Raw genomic sequence first — 19,759 nt, 5'->3', positions numbered from 1 at the left:
ATGTTAGGTTATGTTTTGCCATGTTTTGCTCAGAAATGGCTCAGAAAAGATTTTTGTACAGTGCTGAATTCAAGTTCAAAGTGATCCAGTTTGTAAAAGTGAATGAAATTGTGCAGCTGACCATCAGTTTGGTTCTCCTCCAATTGAGAAAACAATCGAAGACTAGCTACAGGAAGAAGAAACCCTACTGAAAACACTGAGGCAGAAGAAGGCCATGAGAGGCCAGGCAGACAAATGGCCTGATGTAGAGAGGGAACTGAAGATTTGGATTGAAGAGCAAAGGGACATAGGAATTCCTGTGTCCACAAAGATAGTTCAGCATGAGGCAAGAAGAATTGCTGATGAAAAAGAAGTGACTGATTTCAAAGAAGGATACAACTGGTGCTTCAGGTTCATGAAATAGAATGGACTAAGCATGCATCCATGCACCAGACTTGCCTAGGGAGTGTTTGTGGTCAATCCCAGACCAGAGCACAGGCAGGAGAGCAGTCAGAATCTTTCCTAAGACAGTGATTCATCATCAAACACAGATGAGGACAAGCTAATGGATGGGAATTTTGACAGTGATGAATTCATTGAATTTCATGATGAATAAAACTTGAGTTCAATATCTTTATTTCAAGCCCCCTTCCTTATACATGGGAGCATCTTATACAAGAGGAAATATGGTAGAACAACTAGCATTATCTTTTAGCCAAAAATAACCCCTCTTCTTTCTTCTAGTGTTTTCCCCAGTCCCAAATAGATACCTTTCTCTTTCTCTCCTACTCAGCTAGTGTAGTGATCCTTTGTAGAAATGATTTAAAAAGAGACAGGAGGGCTCATTACCTTGTGTATTTTCTGGTATTGTGTAATCTGTAGAGTTCCTATAAATGGATATTTGGAGAGACAGAGACAGAGACAGAGACAGAGAGAGAGAGAGAGAGAGAGAGAGAGAGAGAGAGAGAGAGAGATTAGAAAAAGAGAGAGAAAAAAGAAAGGGAAGAGATGAGAAAGAGGAAGGAAAGAACAAGAGAAGGGAAGAAAGAAAGGAAGAGAAAAAAGGAAAAAAGAAAGACGGGAAAGAGAAAGAAAAAAGAGGGAAATAAAGAAAAGAGAAAAGGCAAAAGAAGGAAGGAAAGAAAATGGGAGAAAGGAAAGAGGGAAAGAAAGGATAGAGAAAGGGAGAAAGAAAAAGAAAGAATGGGAGAAAGGAAAGAGGGAAAGAAAGGATAGAGAAAGAAAGGGAGAAAGAAAAAGAAAGAATGAGAGAAAGGGAGAGAAAACAAAGAAGGAAAGAGAAGGAAAGTTAAAAAAAGAATTTGTGAGAAAGGGAGGGGAAAAGAAAGGAAAAAGAAAAAAGGAATGAGAGAAAAAGTAAAAGGAAAGGGGAAATCAATAAAAGGAAAGAAAGGAATGAGAAAGAGAATGAATGAGAAAGGGGAAAAGGAAGAGAAGGGAAAGAGAGAAAGGGAAGAAAGATGGAAAGAAAATTAACCAACCCATCAACCCTGTCCCGAGGGCATCCCTCCCAACCTTCCTCATTGAAGATCTACTCGAAGTCTATCTGGTGATGGGCCAGCTCCCTCGAAGACCTTCCTTCCTCCTGTCTTCGGAGTGTGGGTACGAAAGGGTTAGCCTCGGCGGGGCTGTGGCGCCCCGCTGTCACTCCACACACACTCACTCACACCACACTCCCCCCTACACATTCATACACAGACACACACACATACACACTCCCCACACACACACTCATACACACACACACACACACACACTCATACACAGACACACACAGACACACTCCCCACACACACTCATACACAGACACACACACACACACACTCCCCCCCACTCATACACAGACACACACACACATACACACTCCCCCCACACACACTCATACACACACATGCGCACACACACTCCCACACACACACTCATACACAGACACGCACACACACATGCTCCCACACACACACACTCATACACAGACACACACTCCCCCCACACACACTCATGCACAGACGCAGACACATACACACTCCCACACACCCACTCATACACAGACATGTACACACACACTCCCACACACACACTCATACACAGACACACACACTCCCCCCCACATACACAGACACACACACTCCCCCCCCCCACACTCATACACACATACTCCCCACACACATACACAGACACACACACTCCCCCAACACACTCACACACACACACGCACACACTCTCCCACACACACACTCATACACACACAAGCACGCATGCACACACTCTCCCACACACACTCATAACACACTCCCCACACACACACTCATACACACACGCACACACACTCCCACACACACTCATACACAGACATGCACACACACACTCCCACACACCCACTCATACACAGACACACACACACTCCCCCCACATACACAGACACACACACACTCCCCCAACACACTCACACACACACTCTCCCCCACACTCATACACACACTTACACACACTCCCCCCACACTCATACACACACACACGCACACATGCACACACTCTCATACACACTCATACACACATGCACGCACGCATGCACACTCCCCCCATACACAGACACACACTCCCCCCCCACACTCATACACACACTCTCCCACTCATACACACACACACACTCTCCCACACACACTCATACACACACACGCACACACTCTCCCACACACACACTCATACACACACACTCCCCCAACACACACACACATGCACACACTCTCCCCCACACAGTCATACACACACACGCACGCACGCACTCTCCCCACACACACACTCATACACACACACACACACGCACGCACTCTCCCCACACACACACTCATACACACACACACGCACACACTCTCCCCACACACACACTCAAACACACACACACTCTCCCCCCCACACATACACACACACACACTCTCCCCCACACACTCATACACACACACGCACACACTCTCCCACACACTCACCCCACACTCACACTCACACACACAGACACTCACACACACATACACACACACTCTCCCCCCACACACTCATACACACACACACTCACACACATACACACACTCTCCCCCACACACACTCATACACACACACTCACACACACACGCAGGCACTCCCCCCCACACACTCAAACACACACACACACTCACACACATACACACACTCTCCCCACACACACACTCATACACACACACTCACACACGCACTCCCCACACACACTCACACGCACACACACGCACGCACTCTCCCCCCACACACTCACACACACACACACACACACACACACACACGCACGCACTCCCCCCACACACTCATACACACACACACACACGCACGCACTCTCCCCCCACACACTCACACACACACACACACACACACACACACACACACACGCACGCACTCCCCCCACACACTCACACACACACACACACACGCACGCACTCTCCCCCACACACACTCATACATACACACACACACACACACACACACACACACACGCACTCCCCCCACACACACACACTCATACACAGACACGCACGCCCAGGGGCCGGCTTTGCGGGCGACCAGTCCCCAGAGTTTCTTCACTTTCCCTGAAGGAGGCGCTTGAGCTGAGACCGCGCCAGGCGGCCGGGAGGGAGCTCCCCGCGGCAAGGTACAAATGAGGCCGAGCCCCGCGCCGGCCGCCCTTGGCAGGCGGACTCCGTGCGCGCTCCGAGCTCCCGCTGCAGCCGCCGCTGCCACGGCTCTGCCCGGCTCGCGAAGAACCCCCCTGCCCAGGACAGCCTCCCCCTGCTCCCTGGCTCTCTCCTGGGGCTCCACTCCCTCTCCCTTTCTTGTGCACGTTCTCTCCTCCGTTTTCTTCTCTCTGCCCTCCTCTCTCCATCTCTCCTTCCCTCCATCCCTCCCCTTATCCCTCCATCTCTTCTCCCGAGAGCTCCCCCGCTTCCGCCCCCCGACTCCCTGTCACTCTCTGCCCCTGGCTCCAAGCTCAGAGAGACCTCAGATACCATCTAAGTCTCATTCTTGAGAACTAGAACGGACCTGAGAGATCGACTTAGAAAGTCCCTCCTTGCTTTCTCATTCTCTCGCGTCTCCCCTTTTTTCTCTTTCCCTCTCCTCTTTGCACCGTCTCTCCTTCCCTGCAGAGCTTTGCCTTTTCTTTTATCTCTCCCCACAACCCCTCTCCCACGCTTCTTAGATCTCCCTCATCTTGTTCTCCCCTCTCCCTTTCTGTATCATAGAATTTGAGAAGTAGAAGGGTCCTCCGAGATCCTTTCAGTCTCTCTCTCTCTCTCTCTCTCTCTCTCTCTCTCTCTCTCTCTCTCTCTCTCTCTCTCTCCCTCCTCACCTCTTGGTATTCCTGGTTAGCCCTTGCTCTTTCCTCCTTTTTCCTGCTCTGCCTAGGGTCTGGAGGTGGAAGAATGGTTCCTGAAGTCAGAGTCCTCTCTTCCTTGCTCGGATTTGTCCTTCTCTGGTTTCCCTCGGACACTCATCCCCGGACCCGTGAGTAGAGAGGGGCACGGCAAGAAGAGAAGAGGCTTGGGGGCTGAGAGCGTAGACTGATCTGGGGGACAGTCCCTTCAGCCCCAGATACTTTAAAGGGATGGAAAGACCAGAATGCACTCTCTAAGCCCTTTTCTGTTATCCAATGTTGGGAGGAAAAAGGGGATCAAACGATGGACAGGAGTATACTTATGAATGTGTGTGTGAGAGAGGAGATAGACAGACAGACACAGAGACAGAAAGAAGAGACAAAGAGATAGAGACACAATGAGAGTCAGAGATACAGAGAGAAGCAGAAGAAAAAAGTAGAGGAAGAAAAGGGACTAAAAGAAGAGAAAGAGAGTGAAAGGAGAGAGAGAGAGAGGGAGAGGGAGAGAGAGAGAGAGAGAGAGAGAGAGAGAGAGAGAGAGAGAGAGAGAGAGAGAGAGAGAGAATGAGAATACAGAGTGTAGAAGAAACCATTCAGCAGGAGGGCCACTCCAAAGCTCAGAGACAGAGGAATGGCCTGAAAGCCTTGAGCAGGAATTAAGTAACCACTGTAGGCTTAGTTGATCAAGGAAGGCTTCCTGGAAGAAGTGGGCTAGGACCCTGGGTTTTGATTGACACAAATTAGATACAGTAATGGTAATAGTTCCCATTTATTTAGCACACTAATGTTTCCAAAACACTTTTCTCTAAATGCCATGTGAGATAAGTCAATATAACCATTATTAGTTCCATTTTACAGATCAGGAAAATAAAGCTCAGTGACTTGCCCACACACAAGCAGTTTGTAGTGGTAGAACTAACACTTGACTCAAGTCTGCATTTGCAGACTTCTTTTCTCTCCACAGCCCTGCCCCCTTTCTTGAGGGCAGAAACTAAGCTTGAAGAGAGGTACTAGGGACATCAGTGGAGAAGAGAGTTTATGTTGGAGAAGAGAAAAAGAGACCACTGTCTCCAGTTATAGAAAAGGCATGAGAATGTTGAGTCAAAGAATCTATGTTCAAGGATTGGCTCTGCTTTTTACCACTTCTATGATCTTGACCAAGCCATATGCCTCCCTGTGCCTCAGTTTTCACACCTGAAAAGTGAAAGAGGCTTAGATAACATGAACTAACTCTAAGGTCCTTTTCAATGATCTAAATCTTAGAATCCTAACGAAATTAAATTGGTTTGGAGAGTTTCCCTAAATCCATCCAAGGCAGACAGTTTAACTGCCTGGATCAAAAATGGGAAAAAAGAAGGTTCATAACTTTTATTATATAAGTTAGAACTAAAGAAGGACTTCCTGACTTTGTGAGACAGGGAAAAGAGGTCAGTCATAGGAGTTGAAAAAGAAGGCTGGAGAGACTCTGGTTGGGACTTCAGAAACCCCAACCATTTTTATTAAATAAATTCTCTCCTTTTTCTAAACTTCTTTTTAGCCCTAATAGTCAGTAACACTCAGACAGTGCTTAGCATATATCAGTCAACCAGTCAGTTAAGAAGCTCCTACTATGCACCAGAAATTGTGTGATACAAAGACAAAAATGAAAGTCAAGCTTATTGATATATTTAAAAATTTTTTATGTGCCCAAGGTCACACAGTTAGGCAATTAAGTGTCTTGAAGCTGGTTTTGAACTTAGGTTCTCCTGACTCCAGGGCTGGTACTGTATCAACTGCACCATCTAGCTGCCCCAACTTACTGATATTTTTAAGAACAAAGTTTAGGCTCTCCCACTAGACAGCTTCCTGAGGACAGGGGCCAGGACTTACTCTGTATTTCCCTTCATTCTCCACTTAAGGTTAACTCTGTAGCTGACTCACTTGGGCAATTTTTCTGGACCTCAATCTGGAAGAGGGTTTATCCTAGAGACCTTCCCACATTAAACTTCCAGAATTTTATTATCCAAGGGCCCTACCAATGCCTCCCTGTGTGACCTCAGACATACCAGAGAGACAGGGTGGCTTTGTAAAGAGTGCTTTGCATTTGAAGTCAGGAGGGCTTTGGTTTGACTTGTGCCTAGAATATTTACATAGCTATAGGACTTTGGGCAAGTCATTTAATCTTCTAAGGGCTCAGTTTCCTCAGAGTTGAACATTTGAGGTCTCTTCCAGCTTTAAATCTCTGATTCTATGACTTTTATGATGATTGGCCTAAAGGCAGGGAGCTGGTTCAGGTAACTTCTCCAGACCCTCTGGGCTTCCTCTTGGCATGTGTTCTTTTCTCCTTAAATGGGGAGAGGGGAGGTCAGGAGAGGAAAAAGAGACAGAGACAAAGAGACAGAATCAGAGTGACAGAGAGAGATGGGGGGGGAAGTGGAGGGGGGGAGATGGAGACAGAGACACAGCCATAGACTTGTCCTAGACTAGTCACAGTGACCTGACTTTCACAAAGGCATTTTCAAGGTGGTTTTGCCAGAAGCCTTGTAGTAAGCTGGGTATTAGCACCCAAGATATGCTTTGGCTTGGCCTTATAGTATGTAGATACATCCCTTAGGATGTGCCTATTATGAAATGCCCACCTCCTCTCAACCTACTCAAGAGTAATTCAGTTGGTGTTTAAGAATATCAGAACTAAAAAGAACATTTAGGATCAATGCTTACTCTCATTTTATATATAGAGAGAGATTAGGAGAGTGACTTGCCCAAGTTGATTACTCAGATTAGTGGCAGATTCTGAATCAGAACAGAGATTTCTTGGGTTCCACTGCACCAGGATTGTCTCCCTTCAAAACTCAGCCCAATTCTTATCTCTCTATGAAGCCCTCTCTGATTGCCTACCAATATTATAATTTAGGACCACCTCTTCTTTCTTGTCATCTCATTTCAGAGAACTGTAACATTTGCTATAATTTCATCATCTATATCTGGCAATGTGCTATAGTGGAGAAAACCTTGGACTAGGAATCAGGAGACCTGAATTCTAATCCTGATTCTTCTACAAATTCCCTGTATGACCTTGGACAAGTCGTTTCCCTTACTTTATTCTGAATACTCCAACTATTCAATGAGAGCTCTATCTAGCTCTTAAATTGACTTTTCTTACATTCCATGTTCTAAGTTCTCTTGATGCTTTAACATTGTGCTCTAAGGTCCCTCCCAGTTCTAACATTTTTTTGTTCTAAAATTCTTTCTAGCTCTGGTATTCATTCTATCTTCTAAGGTCCTCCAACACCTGTCAGGCTAATAAAGCTCAAATAATCAAACCTTTAATGGTGAAATTTCAGACATTGTTTGACAAGGTGATTGTGGAAATAATTTTAGGCAGGAAGGTTTTTCCTTTTTCTGTCTTAGGCCACCAACTACTTAAATGAGTATATTGGTCTTTGATTGTACAGAGTTCACTGTCACAGGATGCCAATGGTACAACATGCTGACAACATCCTGGAGAAAACAAGGCTCAGAGAGGCTCTGGCCTCTGAGTCACACTGCAGAGCACTGATCTTTTGCTTCATAGTCTTAGGTTCATTTGAGTGAGGAGGATTTGATCACCATGAGTGAATCAGTATTTCCATTTGTGGCATGGGTATAAGGAATGGAATAAAGTTGCAAGATAGATCACAGATTGAATTCAATTCCAGGTCAGTTCAATTCAGTTCCACATAAATTTGTAAAGTGCCCCTTGTGTTCAGAGCCCAGAGGAGACATGAAGTATAAGTAAGACAGGGGCAGCTAGGTGGTGCAGTGGATAGAGCACCGACCCTGGAGTCAGGAGTACCTGAGTTCAAATCTGTACTCAGACACTTAAAAATTACCTAGATGTGTGACCTTGGGCAAGTCACTTAACCCCATTTGCCTTGCAAAAACCTAAAAAAAAAGTATAAGTAAGACAAGGTCCCTGTTATGATGGAGGGAAAGACAGTTTGGTGATACAGGGGAGAACCTCTTTAGAAGTCAGGGAGTTTTTTTTATTCTTTGGTCTTAATTAAAGACCCTCATCACCCTTAACATGTCATTCTTACCAAATGGCAATGGGAAGAATCCTTGACTTGGAATCAGTCCTATGCTCTGAAACTAGTTTGCAAATGTTCATAGGCTAGTCCTTTCTCTCATTTGGCTTACCTGTAAAATGAAGGTTGTGATCGTGATATTCTCCAAGGACTTTTTTAGCTCTCCTAGAAACCATCTGCTTACACTTCAGGTATAGGACCCCTGTAACCTTCAAATGTTATAGCAATGGATGGTCAAGAATCTTGTGCTTTGGGGGTGATACTTCAAGGTTTTTTGTTAGTTTTTGTTTTGTTTTGTTTTGTTTTGTTTTTTAGGTTTTTGGCAAGGCAAATGGGGTTAAGTGGCTTGCCCAAGGCCACACAGCTAGGTAATTATTAAGTGTCTGAGACCAGATTTGAACCCAGGTACTCCTGACTCCAAGGCCGGTACTTTATCCACTATGCCACCTAGCTGCCCCTTTTGTTAGGTTTTTGTTAAGTTTTTTTTTTTCCAACCCCTGGTTAGAATGTGGTGTGTATCATCTCTCTCTGTCATTTCAGAGACAAACCTTAACAAGTCCCAGATCAAGCACTGATACTGGACCTACCTGCTTCATCCCTTACCTACAATCTATCCCAGCATTCCCTTCCCTCTAAGACTGAGATCAATCCTCAAATCCCATTAGAGGCCCTACCAATTTGTACATATTAGGTTCACATTAGGGAGCCAGGCAGAAGATTGTAAATGTTGTCTCCTATTTGAATATGATCTTCTTGAGGGCAGGAATCTTTCGTATGTCTTTCTTGGTATCTCTAACATGACATAGTGATAAAAAGAAAGTACTTAATGCTTGTTGATTGAATGAATAGATTAATGCAACCCTATGCAATTGGAGAAGCAGCATGGAGCAGAGTAACACTGTTGAGGGAGTTGGAGTCATGTTTCTGTATCATTTTTTTTACTAGAGCATAAGGAAAGAAGCTTTATTCTGTAAAGGGAGATATGACTGGACAGGAGATCTCAGTTGCCCCATTTAGGAATGGGTCCCTTGTGAAATGTGTAAAAGACTTGGGGAAATAAGCTCACTGATTCTTGGGTAGCTATTTTGGTGATTGTTCCTTGATGGAAGAGGGAATGTTAAGCCTAGAGAATGAAACATTTAGGGGACTACCTCAGAAGGATTTTATGAGGTCATTGAGAAAACCCTTGTCAAACATGTGGTAGATGCCTTCTCCTTTAGGTATGGACTGGCCCAGATGACTGATGAGGCTCCTTCCAAGTCTAAGATTCTATCTATGAATATCATACAAAGGCTGACCATTATGACCTCTCTAAGGCTCAGTGAGGAGAGGACAATCTCAAGTGATGTTAAGCTTTCCTAACATCTAGCTTAAAGTCCTCATGCCCCAATTATATGATTCTCATTTATTTCCATACCTTTTTTTAGGTTTTTGCAAGGCAGATGGAGTTAAGTGGCTTGCCCAAGGCCACACGGCTAGGTAATCATTAAGTGTCTAAGACCGGATTTGAACCCAGGTACTCCTGACTCCAGGGACGGTGCTTTATCCACTGCACCACCTAGCCGCCCCTATTTCCACACCTTTGAAAGAACATTATGCCCTTGTTCCCCTCTCTGGTATCTTTTCTCCCCACCCCCCACCTCCACAAGAAACCCACCCCCACCTCCACAAGGAACCCAGTGTTTCTTTCCCAGAGATTTCATGTCCTCTCTGGATAATGTATTGTGAATGTCAGTCACTGGTGTCTCTCTCCAGGGAGCTAAGATGTTTAAATCCTAGCTCTCATTGTGAAATAAAAGCTTTTGTCTTTTTTAACCAATAGTGAAGTACTTGGGGAAATTTTTTTGTGGACTGGATTGGTGTAAGGCCTCAATTCACACTAGGGGCATCTATAGCAGCAAGACCCAAGTTTCAGAGTCTGGAGACCTAGATTCCAGTTATAACTCTGCCACTAATCAGATGTGAGACCTGAGGTGCCACTTCCCTTCTCTGGTCTTCATTTTCCTCCTTTTTTGTAAATCAAGTGATCCCATCTTTTTTTAAGATCAGCATTTTTCTTGTGATGTTATTAGTCACAGAATATAACCAAAGGGCAGTGGAAAAGTCTAAAATGAGTGAGCATGGATCAAGCAGAAATTTAACAAAGGATGTCAGAGGAATGTATGACTGGAAAAAAAATGATAAGTAGTAGTGAAGTACAATGGAAAATACCAGTGATATATCTCCCCCAGCATGAGAAGAATGAGAGGAAGATCCAAGCATTTTGAGTGTACCCTATGGTAAACTTATAGGAGGCAAGAATCAAGAGTGGTACAGGAAGTATGATTGTGATTTGTAGTGTTGGAGGGAATACTCTCGTTGATGAGATCACAGATCCATAGGAATATTGGTTTGATTGGAGAGTAGGGATAAAAGGAGACCAGATTTCCAACTCATGAGTTGAATCTCACAGAAGGATAGAATAGACAGGGGTTGTAATAAAAATTGGACAGCCTAAACCTGAAGATGGACAGCAAGAAATCAAGAGAAGTCTCAGTGTAGAGGAGGCTTGGAACCCAATTACTGCCCAGTTGACCCTTTCCATCAGGTTTCCTAGGGATAACACTACTGGTTGACCCATTTCAGCCCCCAGATGTCTTCATGAAGCAGTTGGGTGGGGGTAGGGCTGACTGAATCTTAGAAATCTTTCTACTCTAAGCCTGACTTCCCTAATGTCCTTCCCAGGTCCAGCATCAGCCTCTCTTTTCTCTGGCCAGTAGAGGTCTCCATTACACACTCTCCAAAATGTGCAGAGCAGGCGCCAGCTGTTCCAGCTGTTGCACCTGTTCCCAGCTGCCTGGGCTCTCAAGTTCCCCCAGCCAGCCGCACTGGCGCCCGCCTGGGCTAGTTGGAGAAGGACTGCTGCTCTGAGGGGGGGAGAAGCTCAGGAAAAGGCAGGGGGGGAGGGGGTTGCCACTCAGAGGGTCGGGGACATGAGGCCAGAAATCATTTCAGTCATTTCTTTCTCACCAGGAAAGACACCACCCAAATCAGTCTCTTCAACTGAAAAACTGCTCCATAACTAAAACTCTCCCCCCCCAAAAAAGGGTTCTTTTATGGTCTTTCCTTCTTTTCTATATGTTAGAAGGAAGTATTTCCTTTGGATTCACCTGTATCTGTAAAGTGCTTTCATGCCCTCCCATTCTCAGGAGAATGAGAGGAAAAACTTCCAGATTTAAAGATTAGGATTAGGGCTCAACCAGGTGTTTGTGGGAATTTATGCATTTGGAATGATCTAAGACCTGGGCCAAGTTTTTTCTTTCTCTGGGGCTCAGTTTGCCTAGTAAAATAAGAGTTGACCAAATGGTCTCTGAGGTTCCTTTTCAACTCTGAAATTCTGTGTTCTTTCTACTAAAGTCCTCTTTCCAGCCCTGATATTAGATGTTCTCATGTCTCTGAGTGGAACTCTATCTACTTTGACTGTCTCAGAAAACATTTGTGTTGGGTTGTTTCTGAAACTTTGCTAGGGAAAGGTGGAGAAAAAGAAGGGGAGAGAGAGAAGGAGGAGCAATGAGGAGAGAGGAGGTCATCTTCCAAGGGAGCTGGACTACTGCCTGGGGCATCCTTGTTCAGGTATGAGTGAAGTTAGATGACCTCTAGTAAGGGGAAAAGGAATAAATGAAAAAATTGTAGAAAACAAAAGGAAAAAATGAGAAAATAATAGGAGAGGAATATTGGAATGAGGGTTGGAGAGGAGAGAAAGGAATGGAAGAGTGAAGATAAGAGTGAGAGAAGGAATGAGGGCAGAAAAGATGGAAGAATTGAAAATAGGAGGGGGAAAGGGGACATGGGAGAGAAGTAGGGGGCAGAAGAGAAAGAAGGGAAGATGGAAGGAAAGGGAGTAGGGAGAGATGGAGAATGGAGGAAAAAAGGGAGGACAGATGGGTAAAGACAGGGAAACAATGGAGAGAGGAAGGGCAAGAAAAAGGAGTAGGAATGAGGAGCAAAAAGTGAGCAGAGATACTGGGAAAGGGAAGGAGGAGGAGTTGGGAAGAAAAGGGGAGAGCAATAGAGAATTCTGGGTGACAATGGAAAAAGTGGCAAGAGAAATAATAGGGAAAGAGAATGGGCTCATGGGAGTTTGGGGTGAGGTGAGGCAGGGGATGAAGGTATACAGTCTTTCCAGTATAATTGGTTCTGTTTAGGACCCTGTCTGTAAACTGAATCTTTTTACCCCATTTCTGTTTTTAGCCTGGGCTTGCTTTCAGTGGAACTAGTTTCCCATGCTGACTGTAGGCCTTGGGGCAGCCAGGAAAAGGAAGTGAGTATGCCTTTGCCTTCAGGGAGCTTCCTCCCAGGCTGACTGGGGAGGCATGGGAGTATAATCATGAGATTGTGCTAATTACACAGTAAAAACTCAAGATCATCAGAGAAGGGAAGACTACTGGCTGGGTTTTCAGGGTGAGCTCCCAGAGTAGATGTGTTGGACTGAAACTTGAAGGAATGAGTATGAGAACCTGTGAAGAGTGCTATCTTTTGAGCCAGAAGACTAGGCTTCTAATTAACCCTGTTTGACAAAGCAAGTCACTTCACCTTTCTAGGATTCTCACCTGTAAAATTGTGACTCATTTCATTAGATGATTGCTAATGCCCCTCTTTCAGGGTTAAATCCTTTGATCCAGGTGAGAACTTGGGGAATAGTCACCAAAACATACTGCTTGGGTTTTCAGTGGAGACCACAGGACTAGAGGGTTACACCTTTGGTTAGAAGGGGGTAGGGATGTGAAGCTTTTTGATTGGGGTCCTGATAAATAGTTTATTGGACACAAAATGAGGATACTATTTTTACCAACTACCTCATAGGACTTTTTAGAGGAAAGTACTTCATTTACCTATAAATGTTATAGAAATGAGATGTTATAACTTTTAATTTGATTTATCCCAAATCCTCCATGGCTTAGGAAAGGAGGAGGAGGAAGAGGAGAGAAACACAGTGAGGATAAAGTGGAAAGAGGAGAGGAAACTAGAGAAGGAAGAGGAGAAAATGGAGGAAGAAGAGATGGAGGAGAAAGAGATTATAAAAAGATGAAGAAGAGAAGGAAGAGATATGGAGGAACAAAAGAAGGAAGAGGAGTGGAGTAGAGGAGAATGAATCTTATGTGCTCTGGAAAGAGGCAAATAGTTTCCAGGTTAGGTTTGGGGATGGAGGAAAAGTTCTGAGTATTTTGTTTTGTTGTTCAATTGTTTGCATAATGTCCGAGGCTTCCTGACCCCATTTGGGGTGCTCTTGGCAAAGATACTGGAGTGGTTTGTCATTTCCTTCTCCAGCTTATTTTATAGATGAAGAAACTGAGGCAAACAGGGATAAATGATTTGCCCAGGCAATATTTTCTGAGGCAATATTTGAATTTAGGAAGATGGGTCTCCTCTGACTTCAGGCTCAGCATTCCATCCTCTGGACCAGTTTTTCTTACTCTACCATAGAGTCTTTAATAGATGAATATGACCCAGTCCTTGTCCTGAGTAAGGCAACATCAAACAGGGACATACTCATAACTGAGTCCCTCCCTACATTCTGTTCCATAAATTGTAAGCAAACTGGACTGTTCTCAGTCTTGCAAGCTCCTTCTTCCATTTCTCTGCTGTTTTTGTTTCCTAAGCTTGAACGTGCCTCATTCTCACCCTTTGACTGTCTAATTATTCTCCCGCCTTTAAAACCTTATTCAAATGCTATCTCTTTTAGGAAACATTTTCGGAAATGACTTATACCCTACCCCTACTTCCACCCCAGGAACTCTAATAGTTCATACTTCTCCAATGTATATTCCTGCTATTATTATTTTTTATAAATGTGTTCCTGATAAATCTATAAGAGAATTACAGTTGTGTTAATCCCAAAGTAGGGGCAACATTAAAGATGTCATGTCCATCAGTTAACTTTCCCTTTCCCAGCCCTGGCACCAACTTGGGTCACTGGCCTCTTTGAGAAGAGAAGATTTTGTCCTGAGCAAATCTCCCCTCCCACCCCCCACCCCCCAACTCAATGCTTTCCTGCTTAGATAGCTTGGGGAGGGAAGGGAGAGGAAGGAGACAAAAATTGTGGCAGTGGAGAGGCCTCCCAAGGGTGAGGTTTGTCCCCCAGCCCCACCTCCTTCCTTGGTTTCTACTAGTTCCTTCTCTCCTCCCTACCCCAGGGGCGGGGGGTGGCCTGGCTTAGACATTGATTGAGGCACTCCCTCTGTCTTCACTTTTATGAAGGAGTTTGGAGTGGGGAGGGGGGGGGGTCCAGTCAAGAGGGCCATGCCAGTTGGCACTAGGGGCAGAGGCCTTGGGCCGAATAGGGGCTGTCCCAGACGAAGGTGGGACTGTGTTCAGGCCCAGGCTGAGTCCTCTGATGTGTTGCAACAGCTCCCTCCTCCATCCCCCGCCCAAAGGGGGGAAGGCCCAGAGAAATAAAGACATTATTCACTCCTTAGAGAGTTGGTCTGGCTTTAAACATGTGAACCTCAGGCCCAGCAGGCGGCCCCTTCCCTGCCAACAGCGGGGCAGAGATAAACACAGCAAATTTGATACAGCCTCACTGGAAACAGGATCCACTGCCTCAGCCTGGGCCTCCTCCCATGGGCCAAAGGGGTGAACCTGCAAGTCCCCTCACTTGTCTAGAAGAAAACAGATTCAAGGCAAATGACATAGTCTCCAGAGCTCCAAATGGCCCACTTGGAGCAAACATGGACTAGTTAGTGGAAAGTGCACTAAACTTTGAATTAGCAGGAGTCTGAGTCCCAGTTACTCAGCTTCCAAATGCATGTGACCTTGGGCAAGTGGTACCATTTTCCTAATCAATTTAATAACTCTTTATTAAGGATCCATTAGTTGTGTGACCTTGGGCAAGTCACTTAATCCTAATTGCCTCTCATCCAGGTCCATCTCCAATCATACTGATTCATAGCTGGTCACTGGGCTCAGATATCTCCAGAAGAGAAAGTGGGGCTGGTGACTTAGCACAGCACCACCTCACTCAAATCCAATTCATATGCTTCTCATGACATCACCTCTCTGATGTCATGGTCTTCTTTGAGAACAAAGGAAAGCATCATCATTATTAACAGTCCACTAAATGCAAGGTGCCAGGAATGCAAAGAAAAAATGACCCAGTCCTTGCCCACAGGACTTTATACTCTATTGAAGAGCGAACAGATAATATGTATAGAGATAAGTGTGATTCACGATAAAGAATATTGGAGGCAGTGGAAAGACTCAGACAAAGTGGTTTTAAAAACTTAAGAAAGAAAAGATCACTTTTCTAGTTTACAGATAATATTTGTAAAGTGCTTAGCTTTAGGCACTCAATCTTTGTTAAACCTCACTCAAAGTCCAAATAGATTCAAACATATTGTCCAATCTAACCCTATCATTTTAAAGATAAGAAAATGGACCACCAGAGGTTAAAGAATTTGCCTGAGTCATCGTTTGTAAAGGACAGAGTCAAAATGTGAACCCAGGGAGTGTCTAGGTGGTGCAGTGGATAGAGCACCGGCCCTGGAATCAGGAGGACCTGAGTTCAAATCTGTCCTCAGACACTTAATAATGACCTAGCTCTGGGCAAGCCACTTAGCCCCATTTGCCTTGCAAAAACCTAAAAAAAAAATGTGAACCCAGGCCTCCTGTCTCAAAATCTAGCATTCTTTCTGAAGAATCGTGTCTGTTAACTGGGAGGAGGGATGAGGAAGATGAGACAAGCTCCCTAGATCCTTCTAGCTTGAGTCTTTATTAACAGTCCACTAAATGCAATCAGGAAATTTGAGTACTAGACCCAGCTCCACCACAAATTTACTGTTATGTGACCTTGGACAACTCACTTATCCTCTCTAGAAGTCATGTATCCCATCTGTAAAAATAAGGGGGTTGGATTAGAGGACCTCTAATCCTCTCTTACTGACGTTTTGTGATTCTGTTTATATATTCTCTCTCCCCTCTCCATTCCCCCCACCCACCCAAGGCTGAACTGGGACCCAAGAAAGGGAATTTAAAAAGAAGTCACTTTGAGCTCAGTATAAGGAAGTTCTCCATTGATGTCTGTGTGAGGTCTGGAGGAATGCCTTACTCCTACCCCAACACCACTAGAAGATTTATGGGAGGATCCAGATTAGATTTATATAAGATGAGAGCACATGGATAGATTATAATCAGTATCTTTTGAGGGAACTGATGAAAGGGAGCATGGATCCCTTAAAGTATCCAGATATAAGGAAAGACTTCCAAGCTATGACAGCAAAAAAACAGAGAAACAGAGACAGGAACAGATATAGAGACAAAGACACAGAAACAGAGACACAGAGACAGAAAAAAAACTATCTTACAGAAAAATGGTATGCTTAAAGAGGAAGTGAGATTCCTATAATTTGGGATGTTCAATTGAAGGCCCATTTGATACCATAGAGAGGTGGTGTCTCTTTATCAAAAAGGAGAACTGAATTCTTCATCCTTGTCAAGTGGTATGTGATTATACTTAAGTTGGAGGTGAAATAGAAATCTTAATTGATTAGGGGTTAGGAGTTAGTAAACCTGTGCTCAGCCAAGTGCTAGTAAATGTTTGATAACTAGCACCCCCCAGTAGTACACATGACATGCTTTTAATTATAATCAGCATTACTCACATTTTCCATCACTTTCCTAAGGCTATACAATTAATAAACCAATAAATAAAGCTCAGATTCTCAGGGAGAAGTAAATACTCACACTGAAAATTTAACAATCAGCTCTCCAGAATCTATTGGGTTCCAGCATGCCTCATTCTTCATATCTTGTGAAGGATGACTGTTCTAAATGAGGATCAAATGATACTCAGAATTGGAAGGAACCTTGGGAGATCATTTATTCCAAATCATATCCAATTAGGAATCTTCTCTCCAATTCCCCAACAAGCTACCAGAGCTCATTGCTCCCAAGGCACTTCAATCTACTTTGGAGTCACTTTAATTACTGAGACATGTCGTATTTCTAGCTGAAATCTGCTTCTCTGTACCTTCCATTCAGTTTTCCTCATTCTGCTGAGGGGGACAAGGTAAAATAGGTTAAATCCCTTTTCCACAAGAAAACCCTTGGAATACTTGGCCTGGGCTGTGTCTCTTCTGAGCCTGGCACTTTAAGTTGAGCCTTCCATCCTGAGGCATGGTCTTCATTCCCATCACCATTCTGGTCTCTCTCCTGTGAGCAATAACAGTAATAATAATAATAACAGCTGACATATAGTTTTTACTTACTAAGCCCTTTATAATTATTATTTCATTGCATCCACAGAACAACCCTAAGAGATAGGCATTATTATTTTCATTTTAGAGATAAGGAAACTGAGGCAAACAGAGGTTAAGTGACTTGTCCAGGTCCACACAACTAGTCTGAGTTTAGATTTGAACTCAAATCTTGGCTGTAAGCCTAGTTGCTCTAGCCAGAGTGCTAATTGCTCCTGTTTAACATTTAGTCTAACAGTGAGCTTTCTAAATGTGATTCTAGATGAGTTCTGACTAGGGCAGAAGACAATAGGAATATTCCCTCCCCTGGTCTTCAAGGATGCCTTTTTCATGTTCCTGGCACATAGTAGGCACTTAAAAAGACTTATTGGTTGATTAGCATTTTGGGTTGACAAGAACTGGAAGGTTTCATTACCTCTTTCTGACCATCAGATCCTTTTCTCATAAATTAATGTCTAGTCATACCTCCCCTAGACTGCTTATGCCTTATACTGACTCAAGAACCCTCACAAGAAGATCTTGTTAAAGGGTGGCTAGGTGGCACAGCGGATAGAGCACCAGCCCTGGAGTCAGGAGGACCTCAGTTCAAATCCAACCTCAGACACTTAATAATTGCCTGTGTGGCCTTGGGCAAGCCACTTAACCCCATTTGCCTTGAAAAAACCTAAAAAAAAGATCTTGGTCTGTGTGGAGTCATGAAACAGAGAAGGCATAGCTTAATGAGAGTTTAGAACATTAGAACTGGAAAGAACTTGAAATCCAAAAATGTCACCTCACCCTGTCCCCCAAGGATTTAAGAGCACTGTGTACCAAAACTGAAAGGGACCACAGAATATAGAATGTCAAAGCTGGAAAGTATATAAGGATGTAATAATCCTTTAATAAATATTTGTTGATTGATTGACTGACCTTATAATACACAATGTCAGAGCCAGAAGGGACCTTAAAATTCAATTCAGAAAACATTTAGTACTCCTCATTTTTACTTCTTTGAATCCCTGGTTTCTATCAGAACTTAGTTCACCTCCTTCTCAAAGCTTCTGGTCTCCTCATTTGTAAGTTCTCTGGCTCTGGCTCTGTCCCTCACTCTCCTCAAGTTACCTAGGGAAAAATCACTTAACCTCTCTGGGTCTCAGTTTCCATATCTGTAAAATGAAGGGATTTGACTACATTAACTCTAAGGTCCTTTCTAGCTCTATGTCAATGAGTCCATGAACTTTCTCAAATTCATTGAATACCTAAATAACTTCAATTACATTAAAAGCAGACAGAATTCCATTGAGAGCAAAGATCTTCTTTGTATAGATACAAAGATCTTCTTCTTATATGTAGAATGATAAGTGACTACACGAGGAATTACATCCTCTATGGTGGAAGGACCAAACAAGTACTAGGAACAGGCTGTGGGAGTTCCAAGTAGGAGAAGACTCTGACCTAGGAGCCTGGAAACTTGAATTTGAGTAAGGACTCAACCAGTGAATTTCAACTGCAGGACCTTAGGCAAGTCATTTCACCTCTCACCTGGATCTACCTCAGCAATAAATCGAGAGGGTTGGGTTAGATGCTTTCACATAAAGTGAAGCAACTCTTTTGGTCCCAGAGAGCAGAACTTAGAGCCAAAGTTAGAAACTTAAGGGAGGCAATTTTAGGTTTAGTTCAAAGGAAAAATCTAGCAGTCAGAGATATCTACCAGTGGAATAGACTGGGGAGTGGGGTGGAGAGAGACAGAGACAGAGACAGACAGATACACACACACACACACACACACACACAGAGAGAGAGAGAGAGAGAGAGAGAGAGAGAGAGAGAGAGAGAGAGAGAACTTAGCACAGTCTGATTTAGAGAAATAAAGAACTCCAAACAATGGAAAAGACTTTAGAGAGTATCTATTCTAACCCTCTTCTATTGCAATGAGTAAAGCCAGTCTTAAAATGACTTGACTTTAAGGACTCCTCTAAACTAGAGCTCTTTCCCCTTTGAAATTACTTTGTATTTACTTTCCATATTCTTTTATGGGTACATATTGTCTCTCCTGATAGAAGGAAGATACTATTTCTTTTTCATCTATGTAGCTTTGGAATAGCAACAAG

The 19,759-nt window shown here is 43.9% G+C and overlaps 1 protein-coding gene across 1 annotated transcript in view; it reads left to right on the top strand.

The window, feature by feature from the left end:
- The first annotated feature begins 3,575 nt into the window (after positions 1-3,575).
- Positions 3,576-19,759, top strand: part of CHRDL2 (chordin like 2) — a 96,134-nt gene continuing 79,950 nt past the window's right edge. The window contains exons 1-2 of the mRNA XM_074216868.1: positions 3,576-3,673; positions 4,426-4,524. Coding sequence (XP_074072969.1) covers positions 4,443-4,524 — 82 coding nt within the window. The 5' untranslated portion in view covers positions 3,576-3,673; positions 4,426-4,442. The remainder of the gene's footprint in view (positions 3,674-4,425; positions 4,525-19,759) is intronic.

This window comes from Macrotis lagotis, chromosome 1 (assembly GCF_037893015.1).
Source record: "Macrotis lagotis isolate mMagLag1 chromosome 1, bilby.v1.9.chrom.fasta, whole genome shotgun sequence".
In the NCBI taxonomy this organism is placed as follows: domain Eukaryota; kingdom Metazoa; phylum Chordata; class Mammalia; order Peramelemorphia; family Peramelidae; genus Macrotis; species Macrotis lagotis.
The sequence above is the reverse complement of the archived record's forward strand: the minus strand, read 5'-3'. Positions and strand labels throughout refer to the sequence as shown.